General features: G+C 31.7%; 2 protein-coding genes across 2 annotated transcripts; both read right to left on the minus strand.

Moving 5' to 3' along the window:
- Positions 1–2,467: 2,467 nt before the first annotated feature.
- Positions 2,468–3,963, minus strand: LOC121747053 (bidirectional sugar transporter SWEET10-like). The gene is made up of 6 exons (XM_042141035.1): positions 3,874–3,963; positions 3,739–3,775; positions 3,444–3,654; positions 3,200–3,361; positions 2,999–3,118; positions 2,468–2,924 (listed from the first exon to the last, which is right to left on the minus strand). The coding sequence occupies exons 1-6, from the start codon at positions 3,905–3,907 to the stop codon at positions 2,679–2,681; spliced, it is 810 nt and encodes a 269-aa protein (XP_041996969.1). The 5' UTR covers positions 3,908–3,963; the 3' UTR covers positions 2,468–2,678.
- Positions 3,964–13,032: 9,069 nt separating this feature from the next.
- Positions 13,033–14,846, minus strand: LOC121746743 (bidirectional sugar transporter SWEET14-like). The gene is made up of 6 exons (XM_042140667.1): positions 14,760–14,846; positions 14,365–14,401; positions 14,065–14,275; positions 13,829–13,987; positions 13,621–13,740; positions 13,033–13,449 (listed from the first exon to the last, which is right to left on the minus strand). The coding sequence occupies exons 1-6, from the start codon at positions 14,803–14,805 to the stop codon at positions 13,219–13,221; spliced, it is 804 nt and encodes a 267-aa protein (XP_041996601.1). The 5' UTR covers positions 14,806–14,846; the 3' UTR covers positions 13,033–13,218.
- Between the last annotated feature and the right edge of the window lie 1,802 nt (positions 14,847–16,648).

Genomic DNA, 16,648 nt, shown 5'->3' on the forward strand with positions numbered 1-16,648 from the left:
TTCTGCCTGTGGAAAGTTAACAATGAGATGGGTTAGAATTTTCGAACACTATACTTTTGGGTGTCCCAACTCTCTCTTGTTATATTTGACAGATCACAGTTATGATTGACATGGTAAAACAGATTAGTTAATTGATGAAACAGGTTTATTCACTCACTGCTCATATAAGTGTGGCATAAGCATATGTTCACTTGTCTCCATCCATTCTGCATAGTACTGAGTGGATTGATCTTCTCTTCATTTTACATGTTTCTATCTACTCCACGAATTCAAAATACTGGGAAACCCCTGAAAACAGTTAAAGACCGTGGTGTTTAGTGACTTTTGATTTATTTCAGTTTACTCGATTGGTTTTTCTTATTTTGTCCTGTCTAACACTATTCTCACTTCGTGAGTTCTCATGAGTTTCATGTACGTATTCTTTTAATCCTTCATTATGAAATTCCGATGAACTTTACCAGCCAGTGTCACAGGTTTTGCTGATCATAATGTAGTGGATTACAGAGTCCAGTGAAGATAAAAGGAGCTTGTATGCGAAGCTCATCAACTAAAGCAAGGTATGGCCCATATTTCTCAGATATAACCTAGAGATGCATTGATTACAGATGCAAGTTGCTTTCCTAAGAAAAGAATATCCAACTCCAAAAGCATTGGTCTACTCATTTTACTTGTTCTTACAGATATAGAAGATTCCTGTTTTAAATCTGGGTGGATCCTCTATAGTTGAGCAATATCTTCACTTATGTCTAGATACTTACCTATTCCTATTTAGATTGTGGGTCTATCTTGAACTTCAATTATAACTACTTTCTAGTCACTGAACACCCACACAGAATCTCAATCTATTTTCCTCTGTTTTCTTGGTGCTATAGTTGATCAGGTGTAGCTACTATATAATCTAACCTTTTAAAAAAAACTTATTTTGAATTTTCAAAACTTAGGACATTTTTATAAATCAAGGTGGTAGCTTTGAGTGTAAGGCCATCCACAACTGTGTTTTTTATTCATATCTTAACCGACTCTTATCTACATTATTCATGACCTCACACCACTTTTTACCTCTTCTCTTATTCAAGAGACAACACATGCAACCATTCATCTCTTAACCATCTCTTCTTTTAACTATTCATGGTTTCCACTAATTCTTTTTTATATCAATTTAAAATGCAATTAATTGAAAAACTTCATTTAAAAAATCAAAAAGTACATTATAAATTCTTAAAAAGTAAAAATTGCATGATTAAAATCCTAAATTAAATATTACTCCCTATGTCCCAAGGAAGATGACTCCTTCCTTGAGCGGCACATGATTTTATGCAATTTTATTTTGTGTGTTAGGTGGAGAGAATAAAGTAAGAGAGAGGAAATAAAGTAGAGATAAAATAGTTTCCAATTTTAGTAATGGATGAGACAAACTAAAACGGAAAGTGGGTTATCTTCGGTAGGACGGAGAGAGTACTTAATTAAAATTCTAAAACTTATAAAGTATACATAATAAGACATCTTAATAAATTAATAATTGCGGCGACGACGACACTCCTTGAGACGAGTCACTTGCAGCAGTGTCTCGCGATGTCTCATCTCGGCGAGCACAGTTGCGAATGCTCTAACTAATCTTGGTTTTAAATTGATCAAATCCCCTTTACAAACATTTGATGTCAGTATCCTTGAAACCGAATGTACCAGTAAGAATTTACAAGTACTTCTCATATTTCAAAAATAGTGTTGTCAATTCGAGTGCTAATCCTCACTAGGCAGAAAAATAGAATATTCTTTTTAACTTGTTGAGTGTCTTAAAAAAAGATACTGAACAGACCCCCCGCAACGAGATTAATGTTACTCCATTTCATATAGAAATTTTAGCTTCAATGATATTTCTTTGCAAAACAAAGCAGTTTATCTAATGTCATTGAAAAAGTATTTTTGCCCTTTTGTGATTTCGTTTACAGTAAAGGTCTAAATTAAACTCTAAATTGCCACATGTTTTTTCTTAATTTAGTACATACTAGTTTTTTGGTTGTTTCTATTATATGTTGGTGTCCGTACGCGAGTGCATCACAATCCACAATATTTCCTGTTTCGAAGTTTTTATAGTGTAAAATTTTTTTTGTTCTTTCTATGATCACACTATTTAACGACAGTTTTCTCAATTCTGAAAATCAATTTTGCAGTCGTTAGTCGTGCGGATGTTTAGACTGGTCACGCAAATGTATATAAAGTAAAAGTCAAAAAAGGAGTTGAAAATTGAAACCCAAATTGGAATAGCATGCTTGTAACTTTCAGGCGTCAGATTTATACCAAATTCCTCAGCAATTGGACTCGCAACAGATTCAGTTATTTTTAAATTATGTCATGACAAAATATGAAAAATGAAGTTGCACAACCACGTTCAAGGCCAAAACTGTGGGGACAATTCTAACTGTTAATTCTTGGCCTTTTCAAATCTTTACTACACGAGAATAAAAGATAGAGATAATTATGCAGCATTTGATTAAGTGAAGCATACATTACACTTGACCTTAACAAATGAGAAACACCTAAGTAGAAAGCAACCTAATTAACATAAATCAAATCCAAAAGTCATAACAATCTAGAAATGAAATAAAGCAATGTGGCCCTTATGCCACTTCAAGACCATACTAACACTAGCTAATTCAACACACATATTTTCTGATTCGTTATTCCGGGCTGCAGGTTTTATCCCCTCCAACGATAATGCCTCCGTCCGCGCCTAAAGGAATAATCTCCAAAGTCATTCCTCCCACCTTAACAACATCAATGATCTGTTCCTTCAATTCACTAATCTTCTCTATTTTAACCTCTACTACTTCAGGCACTTGCACGCCTCCTTCCTTCGCGTTTTTGTACATCAGATAAAGCACCATTTGAATCACCCCGAAGCTGAATCCCAGAACATTAGGAATCTATACAAGGTAAAGCAATTAGGGTTTCATGTATCATAATTTGAGCTGTTGATCATCTTTGTTAAAAGACTTACAGCAATGTTATAGTCTTTGCGTAGCAACCCAAAGAAAAACCACATGACCGCGCTTAGGGTTAAGAAGAACGAGAGAAGAAACGGCATGTACTCCACGCTCTTCATTCTTATCACTTGTCTCTGCAAATCACCAAAACCCTAATTAGACTATCTTTCATGATAACTATTATTATATCACTGCATATATGTGTAGGTGCTTACCACAACGCCTAGAGGCGCGACGAACACACAGAGGGAGAAAACAAGGCAAATCCATCCAACAATACTGCCGCGGTTTGATTCATTGGCAAAGAATTGAGTTAGGAATAGAACTAGTCCGAATCCCACCACGTTCAACGAGAGAATCAGTTTCACGGTTTGAATCTGATTAAGATGAAGTTCATTAGGTTCAAATAAAATGGAAGATGAAGGTGCATTAATAGTTTTGTCTAATAAGTAGTATTACCCTAGTGTCTTTGGAGGCGAAAACAAGGTAGAAGCAGATGTATGCAGACTGAATGAAGCAGCCGACCGAGTTGATGGTGATGAGGAGGGTGGTGTCGGGCTTCAGAAACGCGTAGTACATCCACAACATAGCGCTGAACAATCCCACGATGTACGGGAGGGATTGGAAGCCTGCAGTTGATCTTTTCTTGTAGATTTGGTAGAATGTGGGACTGCAAATTAACACTAATTTGTCATTATATAAGTTTATAGGATATGATAATCATGAAGAGAAAATTCTTGGATTTGAAGCTCACATTGGAGCAAGGAAGACCATGAACGACACAATGTTCCCTGAGGATAAAAAAATTCAAGAAAATATTCATTGTTTATATATGTGACGATGATATAAATGAGTTGCATGTTTCTGCATGGTAGTTTATAATACGTACCTAAAAGGCCAAAAACAAAAGCCAAATCAGCCATTTCTTCCAGATGATGGGATCACTGTATAGCCTTAGAATAAAATGAGTGATGAGGTGAGTGAGAATGGTTGTGGGAAGGATCATTTATATAGATGAAGGATTGAAGGTGGGAGGGTGAATTTCAACTTGTTTTCATCTTTACAGTTGTTCAAGACTCAAAAAACAATCTATAGTGCTGGGTTTAATCACTACCTGAATTTCTTTTTTTCACCCACTCAATGCTCCATTTAACCTAACTAGTGTTACCACCCGTGCTATGCACGGACCAAATGATTTTCAAAAAATAAGAAAATATATTTAAACGAAATTAAATCAATTAAAAAATATATAGAAAAAAATGTAAAAATTATTGCAAATCAAGAATAGAAACTATTTAAATTTTGTATTCATAAGATTATAAAGATTTAAAAAACATACTTCTACTTCTATATCTATCAATTTATCAATCCACTGTAACGAAAGGACATAAGGAAAAAAAATAGAAATAGAATAGGATACACAAACAAAAGATTGAGAAATACTAAATACCAAAGTAAATAAATAAAATTATTTGAAAAAAGTAAATAGTTCATTATAAATTCGATCAACAAAACAAATGAACCATTTCATATTTAGCATATGATTTATATGATTATAATTTCTAATATTTAGCATACGATTTATACAACTATTCATATCATTATAAACAATATAAAAAAAAGATGTACTTATCTCAAAATACGATAAATGAACCATTTCATACTTAGCATACGATTTATACAATCTTAATATCTAATATGAGTATAGTAATGTTAAATAAAAGAAATAAAAAAAAAGAGATGGGTAGATGAAATAAAATAAGATATATGAATAAAGGAAAATGTACTACTAAATTAAAAAGAAATATGATCCTCTCGAACTAATCTAAAAAAAAGATTTCCGCATCTCACACAATTTAATACGAAGTACATTTTTAATTTGTGAAAAAAAATCATACAACACTTATTAATCTAAGACTTGAAATAAATAAATAGTTCATAAGTTTTGGGGACGAAAACATACATTTTCATATGTAGAAACAACACTTAGAATTAACACAACAATAAAAAAATTCATAAGTTTGAAACACTTCTGTATACACTATATTAACAGTAAAATCATTACTGCTACCAATTTCATCTTTACAAACTAAAATCTAAAACTTCATATTCAATGCTAACAAAAATATTATGTTAGCCCAACTAAATTATTATGAACTGGATCAAATTCATTATTATAGAGTAGGCTAAATGAAATGAAGTGGAAAGCCCAACAATTGAAAATAAAATAAAGAAAAACGGCACAAACCTTTTCACCCAAATAGATTACGTTAGCATTAAAATCAAATTTAAATTAAGAAAACTTTAATAATTGTCTCTAAATAAAAGAAAAAAAAAGATTAATGATCATTAATCATATTAGTACAAACATATTTTGAGTACAATCAAATAGATTAATTGTCTCTGTCCCGTGCATAGCACGGCCAAAAACACAATCACACACTCATCTCTGTCGCCCTAAACCAAAGTCAAATAACACACTTACAGAATCCCAAAATCCCTAATCCAAAATGCCTTAACAATCAGAGAACACCAAAATCTACTCCTCACGGGCAAAAATCAAATCAAGAACACCAATGCCGACATCTAGTTGCCCAGCACAATCGCCGATAGAGAATTTAAATCGGCAAAACCCATCAAAAGCAACGATCCACCACAAATTCTATTGATCGGCAAAAATGAGACAGATCGGTGTTCAAAGAGACGGCGAAGAAGAAAGAGAAGAATTGGAGAAGAAGGATTCACAGAAATCCAACAGCGTACGAAGAAGAAGGATAATTCAAAGGCTTCTTTAATAAATCAAAGAATTTCAAACCAAGGTAAGACATAGATTCATATTTTGGCTGATTTTAGTTGAGCAATCAATGAAAGTTTCAAAATTAAATTAATTATCCGAAAAAACAGATCGATTATGATTCAGAAAATGTGATGTCTATAGACATCAGTAGGAATTCTCAAAATAAGCAAGATGATATTGTAAAAAACTACATGTTTCCGCCACTGGCCAGCATCAGGTAATGGTTGTTTCTTCCCTGTGTCCCTAACAATCTTGGCCTGAGTTTTTGCAGTGATGACCTTTAATATTTCCTGATGGAATGCAGATTGGTGAAAAAATACATCTAATATGGTGTTATTTGTTTTCATTTGAGCAGTTAGTATGCAAATAGTGTCTATTTAGAAGTGGTATTTATAGAGAACCGAAACTTCCTTTGTAAGTTAATTTGGACATTGGTTTTCTAAAATTTTAAAATAAATCTGAACCATTTCAGATATTGGCCTTTACGTCTAGTAAGTGGTCTTTGGTTTTTTTTTTGTCTTGATTCTGTTTTGTTGCACTTTTATTCTTTATTCATTATCCTTCTTTTTTTATTATTTTTTTATTCTTTATCCATCTCCAATTCTTTATTCATTTTGTAGATTTATAGAATTTTCTTAAATACATTTTCATGTATGCCATCTCTTTTTTGATATGACAATATTTTAAAATTTTAAAATATTTCATGTTTGCATGCACTGCAGAAGAAAATATACATTTTTTGGAAATATTTCAATCTCAGTCTTACCAAGATTCAATAATATACTGCACTTGTCTCAAGATTTAATTTTTCTTCTTTTTCTTAATTTTTTTTATTCTTTATTCATCTCTTTAACCTCTCTTCAAAAATATTAGTGCTTTATAAATTGCTGGGAGGAGGACCAAATCAACAATATTAGGATATACTGGATAAGTGAAATAGGTAGAGAGTAAAATCTATAAAAACCATTTAGTATTGTATATATTCCTATATTAGGTAGTAGTATAACATAACTACCAACTGACAGAAAAAAAAGTGGCAGTGGCATTCAGTGTTGAAGCAGAATGTAAACCACATATTATTTCACACTTTCAGATTATTTAAAGATTTAATACAGGATTTAGCAATGAGCTTATGCTCATATTTCGTGTGATTGTTGTGCTTAAATTCGTACTTATACTTGTTCTCCACATAGGTCTTACATTTGCTAAGGAAATTAAACTTAGATAAAATCAGTTAAAACTTTATGGGAGATATAGTACTGAAGGTGCAATTACTTAGTCTAGAACTTGTACTGTAAAGATGACTTAGGGCAGGTGAGGAAATTGGTATGCATAACATAAGCCTTGAGGTACACCTCAAGTAATATCTGAAAATGGTAAAAAGATTAGCATCTTAATAAAACTCCACACAGTGCTGGTCTAAAACTGATTAATAGTCTCTAAGGTATTAACCTATAATATGATTTTTTAATGCTTTATATCATTACATAAATCTATGGGAGTATCCTTTGACCTTATCTAAGCAAATGATTATGTCATATTCTGCAGAGTCATAACCTTTCAAAACAGGAAGAAAGATGAGAGCGCAGGAAGGGTAGACTGATCTTGATAAGCATGACCAGAGGTCATTTGCAGCAATGACATTGAGAAGGCTAGAACATGTGTATGTATTAATTAAAAGAGTATGTTCAGTAGGTAAAAGAGTATTCTGCTGCCCTATACATAAAAAAAGAAAAAGAAAAGATATTCCTATGTTTGAAACACATTGTTGTCTCCTTACAATTTCGACAACATACTTTGCTTTCTCAAACTAAACATACCTTACTATCATGAAAATACAAATTCTAAAATGTAATCATTCTTGTCACTAGAATATCCATAAAAAATTTGGACACGTCTGACCTTGGTGATAGAGTTAGAGAAACTGGGATGAAGATTGTCGAGGAAGGTTATGAAAGGTGTCATTCTTGATTTACTATTTCCTATTTTAAACAAACAAATATAGGAGGATCAGTAACTCATGAAAAGAGCTGACAAACTACTAAAATAACTTCAATTTAGGAAAATGCAGATAAAGAATGGAAGCACAACAACTGGCAGCACGATTAAGGAATCAAAGAATGCAAACAAATGTTAGATAAGGTAAAAATAACTGTTCTTTAGTCAGCTAAGAAGTGCTCGCATAATAAACGACTATTCACAGCAACAAAAAATGTAAAAATAACTTGAACATAGCCAAGAACATAAACAAATAACTAAAAAGAGGTGATTTTGTAAGAGAAACTGGTGCTAACTGAATTTTCACTTGTTGATATTACTGATTTGTGGAATACGAATGAGTGTTGAGTGAGATTTGTGGAGTTGCTAAGGTATTTATAGGAAACAATACTAAGCATGTTGTTTAATAAACCAATGCAGTTTCCCAATAAGACACAATGATGAGCGAGTATTTCCACATATCAAAACAAAAAAAAATCTTAAATATTATTTTCTGTAATTAATAATAAAAACGTTTTTAAAATATTTCTCACTCATTTTATGCATAATATATGTACAGGATCAAAATTAGAATATGACTTTGTAAGGTTAGGCTCATTTAATTTCATAAGGTTATAAACATACAACTCAGGACAATTTTATTATTTGTATTTCTAACCTATTCTTCTAATATATATACATGTGGCATGTCGGTGAAATAAAAGTCAGCCTAAAACCCTATTAGAACACAATAGCCGCCACTCTCTGCAGCAAAAAGGAGCCACTCTCTGCAGCAAAAAGGAGAGAGAAAGCAGTCAGATAAAAAAGCTAAGATACACGATTATTACAATCTTCCACAGGTGACATGGCATGCATGGAAGTTGAAGCAACTATATTTCATGATCAGCAAACTACAGGAACTAATAATAAGAAGATACAAAAGGTATTATATTCTTTCATTAATATTACAAACCAAATAACTTCTGATTCTATCAATCATGCCTGCATTCCAGGTTTAAAACTTAAATTTCTTATAATTAATCATACTTCAGTAGTAGTCTTAGAGGCAGGTTTAAAATAGATTTCATGGCCTTTCAATTGATTAGGGTTTAGGGTTATTAAGCAATAAACATAAGACTTAGATGCATTATTAGTCTTTCATTTCACTATGCTGAAAAATAGGTTATAAAGTCCAATATTTAGATGCATCAAAACATTAGTATTTGGTTTCCAAAAACAAAAATGAACTTGTGATTTTAATCATTCATATTGTATCAAATAATTGCAATTTTAGAAATCAATTAGAAGTTTAAAAAAATATTAAATAAAGTAAATTCATGCCTATTGTTTGTTCTGCTTTTAATTTACCGAACAGTTTAAGCACATTTTAATACCGATTTATATAAAAATAGTTCACTAATTATATTGCTAACCTGTTTAAATATATTTTTCCATTTATGTATCAGGTTGCATAGGAAAGAGAAGATTAAGTACCAATTTCAAGAGAGCCATTTATTGCAGAACAATTTTCGTAGTAGGTATGCAGACAAAATAAATATCATACAGCAAATGAGCTCTGCCACATAGACTAAATGAATTTTCATTTCAGGTTGGGTTGTTTGGAAGAGAAAAAGATCAGAGGAGAAAAAAGCACAAATCTCGATTTGTAATTGTTGGTTCATATAAATATTGTATTCTTAGTGTAATTGTGATGTATAATGTGCCATAGTTTAGAAAACAGGTAAAAAATAGGCCAAGAAAGTGAAAATAGGTTTGCAACACAAAATATGATTTTTTTTTTACTTTCCAACTTGCCCCACATGTTCACGCGCCCCCTACCAAAAGTGTAACTACAAAATCTGCAGCAACTGGTCTAAAACATAAGCTTAAAAAAACTGACACTTTATATATTGATAGATTTGGGTAGTTCATGCCCTATTTTGTATACAATTCGATTTTATTGTCTCTGCTGATCAACTTAAAATAAATAAACAAATGTGAAATTAAAGAGTTCTTAGTTAATTTCCTTAGCTTTCCTCACTACTAGCTACCACATGTAGTATCTTCTCACACAAAATTTTGTATTCTGATTACAGTTTTTTTCTGCAAATATTAATTAGTATATACTAACTAAATGTGTTTTGAGGACATAATATGTCTATATTCTAAAGAGAGAGGGAGAGAGAAGATGTTGAAGAGAAAGCGAAGACAAAGGGACCCAAATGTGATGAATCTGATGTGTCAACCACCATTAATCCAATTGGGCATAAGGGTTACAACTCATACAATTAGAGTTTATGGGTACTGTTTGACTCATTCATGCTCCACCCTTTTATTTCCTGCCCTATTCAGTAATTATCTTATGCTGTACAGCCACACAACCAATCATATCCTGCCAAGTCATCACCACTTGTTACATTTAACTGACGTGATGCACTTGCCCATCTTATATTCTCTCTTTTTTCTTCACTTGATTCCTTTGTTACATTTAACTGACGTTTCTTTTGTGCTGCACTTTCCCATCTAACTCACTTCATTCCATTAGCCAATCCCTCATTTTGTATAATAAGTACTAGTACAAATTAGTACTCCCTCCGTCCCCTAATAGGAGTCGTTGTTTGACCGGGCACGAGTTTTAAGAAATGTAAAGAAAAGTTGGTTGAAAAAGTTAGTGGAATGTGGGACCCACTTTTTTTATATTGATTTTATAATAAAATGTGAGTGGAGTGAGTTAGTGGAATGTGAGACCTACTAACATTTATGGTAAAAATAAAGAGTGACTCTTAATGGGGACGGCCCAAAAAGGAAATTAGCGACTCTTATTCGGGGACGGAGGGAGTATATAAAAGCTGATAACAGATTAAGACTCCAATTATTGGGTGGAATTAGTCGCCTCAAATTGCGCTTTCTTAATTACTAGGTACTTCTATTGAATTAGATTCAAGGTAAATAAAATAGGTAGAGTTAGATTTAAGTTCCTTATTTAATGTACTAGGCCTGCAGTTTAGATAGATCCACTGGCTCTAGCCCAATGAAAATTCCTAATTCATTGGGTTTTGATGAGTCCATTTATTTCAAGATAAATACTATATGGAGTAGTCTACATACACACATAAAGTTAATTCAAATTTGGTTCATTTTAAAGGCAGTATGTTTTGCGGCATTATCGTCCACGTGTACACAAGTCAACAAATTTGCGGTGCATCAACACGATACGCAATTAGACTTGGACTTCAAATTGTCATTATATGTAATGATAACTTAATTATTACCACCAGCTTATCGATTTTATTCTTTTTGGTTTTGGGACCAGTTTAATGATTTTGATGTAATCATCGCCATGAGTATTTTTGAATATATACATATATGGAAGGTGTCACGTTCTTTAAATAAGAAAAAATAACTTTGATAAAATTTACTCATTTTTCGGGGTTAATACATAAGTGGGGTAATTTATATTCACCTAGACGATGTAATTCACTTTGTCGTTTCCATAGCAGTTGACTGAAGAGACAAGGAAAAGTACCACAATAAAGAAAAAAGTTTTAATTAACCAACGCTTTTTACAAAAGATTGGATTACATCACTGCACTAAAAACATTGCAAATAAAATATTAAAAGTACCTAAACTTTAGGCGAAAGTTATTTCTGAGTAAAAAACTCATGACTAAAGTTTGACTATATAAGTTTTATTTTTTTTATTTTATTATAATATAATATTAAAATAAAAGAGAACTAGTTGTGATATTTAGGATGGCATAACACACTGAATTTTGCAACTAATAAAATACACAGATTATAATCAGTAATCGGCAACGCTAACGCAACTCAGATTTGTCTTCCATTTTCAAGTTAATTCAGAGTTATATATTGAAATCTCTTGATTTTGTGCATGATAAATTGATATTTCAAAAACTATTTTTTTTATTTTCCCAACTTCTTCCAGTATAGTAATTTTTTTATCATGATATTATTAACACAGACGTAAATTAATAGATACTCCTACAATGGTGGCGGCAGACATGAATGAAGACGTGCCTTAACATGGGACAGGGACATCAATTATATCAAGGCTGATGTCATTCAAACATATTTGTCCTAATTATAAACCCCAACTTTTCACAGCAAAAGTTGAAATTTCGATAGAATCGAATCTTTGTTATCCTTCCAATTCTAAGATCAAGATGATATATCAGCATATATTATCTTGTAAATTTTCAATTATTATTTGGATGTTCTCTTTACAATACAATACAGATCCGGTAAGAGTTAATGGTACCAAAAATGACATTTAAACATACTCGTAAATTCGATACAATAACTCTTTTTCGCTTTTTTTCATTTGATGCAAATCATATATATTTATTTTTTCCATGCTTTTAAATTTTTACGGGAGTTTTTCGTATATATATACTAAATAAATCCATTAATTTTGCAATGCAGTTGGTCCCACTATTTTTTACAAATTGGAAACTGAGCTGACCTATTATAAGAGAATATTAATTTTGTTATGATTAATAATTACTTGAAAACGATTGATTAAATTGAAAAGATCGGAATTTCATTCGAAAATTGAAAAACATGGAATAAAATTGATACAATTAGTAAATAGTATTAGAAATAATTTGAGATGTATTTGATCATTAATCCTATTTTGCGATACGAAAACAATGAGCTTTTACAGGGGTAGCATTGAATCCAGACACCTTTTCAAATATATAGAGATAGATATAACCTCTTTGGCCGCTACTGATGAGATGACACATTACGTACATAATAAGTATGAAACAGCTATGTATAATTATCCCAAAAAACAACGTAAATGGACAGTAAATTAAATATTGGGCTTTTTTGCTGTCAATCACGAGCTTGAGAAAGCAATACATGCGCACAAACAGTGCAGAAATTGGGTTTTTTGCACACAAATACAGGCTTTGATATATGTGTGTGTCTTGGATACAACAAACTATAACATGCAATTAATTATTTTTGCAATTTAACTTCAATTTTCCATCTCAAGTAATTAAGGGATTAATTCACATTTCAAAGTAAAAGCTCGTCTAATGTTGAACAGTTATTTATTTTTATTTTTTTTGTCTATAGCAGACAATAAAATGTGCGCTAATTGCGTACACAATCTAACCACGTTACGTCTACTATAAATACACGTGGCACAAACTGATAAGAAATTTACTACAAGATGGAGTATTTACGACAACAACATTGCATAAAGCAATATATGAATAATTAAATTGATGAAGAAAGAGGAGTATGTATAAAAACAAAGGCATCCATTTTTCATTCCAGAATATTGAGAACAAGTCGATGTACATCATGTTCCATCAACAAATATACTAGTATTTAATACACATAAATTGGCAAAGTTAATTTAAAAAGCATAGTAACTAAATTAGATGATCACACGCAGCTGGATGCCATGCAAATTTGTACAAATTCAAATCAAGCTTGAGTTTGCGGCGTTGCTTCCACTCCATTCTTGTCTGAATTCAGAAGTGAACTCAATTTGTAAACTTCAACGATTTTGTGAATACTGTTCTTCTCTTCCTCCATAACACTTATTGGCTTTTGAACTTCTGGGAGCTTATGATCCATGATTTTATCTACGTTTCTGTACCTCGCGTAGAGCGCCATTTGAAGCAAGCCGAAGATGAAGCCTAGCACATTTGGAATCTGTGTAGACGGACAAAGAAAAAACATGAATACGTAGATACTATGTATTTTTATACAAATGCATGTGTATCTGAGATTCTGAGTGGACCCCATATTCCGCTAGTATGATATAGAACATGTACATGTCTAATAGATTTTTTTATCAAAATCTAGTGCATGGATGTTACGTACCGCAATGTTATAATCTTTTAGCAAAAGGCCATAGAAAAACCACATAACTGCGCTAATTGTAAGGAAAAATGAGAGAAGAAACGGCATATGCTCCACGTTCTTGGTTCTCACGACTTGTCTCTGCAAACAATTATCGTATAAACTTATAATACTAAAAATATAAAATACAATACATAATGTTACAATTTTTTTGTAAATCCCTACTCACCAAGATGCATAGAGGGGCGATGAACACGCACAAAGAAAACACGAGACATATCCATCCGACTACGATGGGACGTTGAGATGGTCTCATTAGGAAGTGAGTGACACAAAATATACCCATCCCACTTAAAATAACCAAACCTAGGAACTTCATAGTTGTTACCTGCGTATAAATACAACATAATATTATTTTAAAACAAACTATACATTGAAAGTTACCTTCTATTAGTGATTTATTACCTTGGACTTCTTTGAGGCGTAATAGAAATAGAAGACAATGTAAAAGGTCTCGATGAAACAGCCAACTGAGTTAATGGTGATTATGAAAGTAGCGTTTCCTTTGAGAAGTGCGTAGTAAATCCACAATACTGCACTGAACAAAGCAACCACGTACGGAATCGATTGAAATCCTTCGCTTGATTTTTTCTTGTAGATTTGGTAAAAAGTTGGTCTGGGAAAATAGAGTTGAAATTGTGAGATATAGATATCCATGTTTAATTTGTAAAATTTAATTAGTACATGAAGTAATTTGTTACTTACAATGGAGCGAGAAACACACAGAACGAGATGATGTTCCCTGCGCATAAAGAATTAGATGTTAGAGAATTTCATATAGTATTAATTGTTCCAAGAAAATATTATGAATATCGATCTTAACTAATGATTAGGTTAAAGTAGTTAGTTAGGTTGCATAAATTGACGTACACATGCATGAAAACTAAGCTATGGTGGATATACTAAAGTATTATCCTCTAAAAAGTGCACCAAAAAATGTTTGTTTCGAGCACGTACTTTTTATGCATGATTGAAACTGATGATTACCATGCAGATTCGCATCAGATTTTGTTCATTTTTTTTGATCGAGCACTAAATATATTTATATGTGTGTGCATAATAGAATTATTTAGATAAAATCAGAACTCAAAAAAGTTTACCAAGTAGTCCAAATGCAAGAGCCCAATGTCCAGAGAAATCAGCCATATCGCTCTAGCAAATTTAGAGATTGAAATAATACTCTATCTCAGTTGTTATGGCTAACATTTGGTTGGTATGTGCCTATTTATTCACAAAAGAAAGGGGCACTTTTGCAATAATGTGAATTAAATGGGCACTTTTGCATGATAAATTCTACAAAAAAGATACGAAGGTAACCTTTTTTCTCTTTCAATCTTTCATACTTCGCTAACGAATTATACATGCTGCCCAATTTTGTATAGATTTTTTAAAAATTAGATCTAGCTATAACGTATGAATTACTTGCGTTGAAATTTTTAAAAAATAAGAACAATTTATAATGTAAAAGAAAGCGTCCCTAAATTAATAACAAATTAATTTAATCTTTTATTTTTTTAGTAAGCTTTCATTTGCGTCCTCTAATTTTAGTTGGGACACCAATAATAAGAACGTTTTTTGAAACGTTGATGGTATATTTAGAAACATAAATTAGCGTCCTTAACTGCATTAAAAATGTCATTAACGATTTTTTTTTGTTGTAGTATCGAATGCATTGCATTTCTCCTTACAATGGATTAAATGAGTTTGTATCAATTAAGAATGAAATTTATACATATATGATCATACTTTTATTTATTATTGAAAGTCAAATTATGTACATTAAAGGGGTGTATTTGCGTAATTAATGCAAATTAGCTATTTATATAAACGAGCCGAAATAACATTTTTTGGAGGGAAAAAGCTCATACCTTTTTTTTGGAAACTTTGCAGGGGGATACTACTATATTATTGATGCATATAATTGAGGGAGGCAAAAAAGGAATTCAAGCTTTATAGTATTTTATTAACATTTATCTCAGTACGTACTCCAATTGAGCAATAATTCAAATCTAACATGGAACAAATAGCTATTATTTAATGCCACTTGGGAATCAATTACAGGATGGGGCCATTATTTCGACTCTATTTTTGAAGATATGTAGAGATGAAATAAAATGAATGAAGATATGATTTAGTAGGCTTATCTTGTCTTGGTGGTTTATGTCATGTTTGGATCAGCTCTCTTTACAAAATTAAAATGCTGCCTCTCCTGAGGCTTGATTGATTTCCAATCACTTCTCCTTTTCTATTTTATGTGGTTATTTTTAATTATTATTCTTCCTGGGAATAATAAATAAAATGAATCTGCTAATATATACAGAGAAAAGGGGTTCTCGACTTTATATTTCTTTTTCTTTTCCCGCTTTATATGGGCTGTGTTAAAAGTTCTTGATCAAATTCAATCATGCCAAACTCTATTGCAAATGTGCCTTTAAATTTGTGTGGTGGCTTAGAAAAGAATACTTGTACTATTATTATGTGCTGGCCTCAATTAATAACAACCTAATAAGTGGAATTAAACCATTATTTTATTATATTGCTATATTATATATGGATACATGATGTTTTACGAAGAGAACTAATTAACTTTATTTTTCAATAAGTTTATTTGCGAAGCTATCAAGGTGAGATTAACTAGTCTAATTATATTCATTAGTTTGCCATGCTTCTTTTCATTTACCAGTGCATGATTGTGGTACAGAATCTCGAATACTAAACAATAAATTAACATTATAATGAATCATGCACATAATAAAAGAATATGTGAATCTTTCACCTTTAAAATGATTGGCACATACTATTATAAATATGTGATATTTGTGATTGGATTAGGTCGGTGTGGCCTTCCTGCATGCATGCTAAGTACTCGCAAAGTTCACAGCCCTAACTAATTAATGTTTCAGACTATACAAGTGGATAGATAAGATTAGGATTTTTAAAAAAGTAGTACTACTAAACATACTTTTGTATCCCGATTTAATTAATTAAC

This window comes from Salvia splendens, chromosome 9, assembly GCF_004379255.2.
Source record: "Salvia splendens isolate huo1 chromosome 9, SspV2, whole genome shotgun sequence".
Lineage (NCBI taxonomy): Eukaryota > Viridiplantae > Streptophyta > Magnoliopsida > Lamiales > Lamiaceae > Salvia > Salvia splendens.

Bases quoted from the DNA above. Each gene is read 5' to 3' on its own strand.
- LOC121747053 (XM_042141035.1), bottom strand. From the start codon at position 3,907: ATGGCTGATTTGGCTTTTGTTTTTGGCCTTTTAG. The intron at 3,655-3,738 runs GTGAGCTTCAAA...GTTAATTTGCAG, and splicing joins ATGGTCTTCCTTGCTCCAAT to TCCCACATTCTACCAAATCT. The intron at 3,119-3,199 runs GTAAGCACCTAC...GGTGATTTGCAG, and splicing joins TCGCGCCTCTAGGCGTTGTG to AGACAAGTGATAAGAATGAA.
- LOC121746743 (XM_042140667.1), bottom strand. From the start codon at position 14,805: ATGGCTGATTTCTCTGGACATTGGGCTCTTGCATTTGGACTACTTG. The intron at 14,402-14,759 runs GTAAACTTTTTT...CTTTATGCGCAG, and splicing joins TCTTGCATTTGGACTACTTG to GGAACATCATCTCGTTCTGT. The intron at 14,276-14,364 runs GTAAGTAACAAA...CTATTTTCCCAG, and splicing joins TGTGTGTTTCTCGCTCCATT to ACCAACTTTTTACCAAATCT.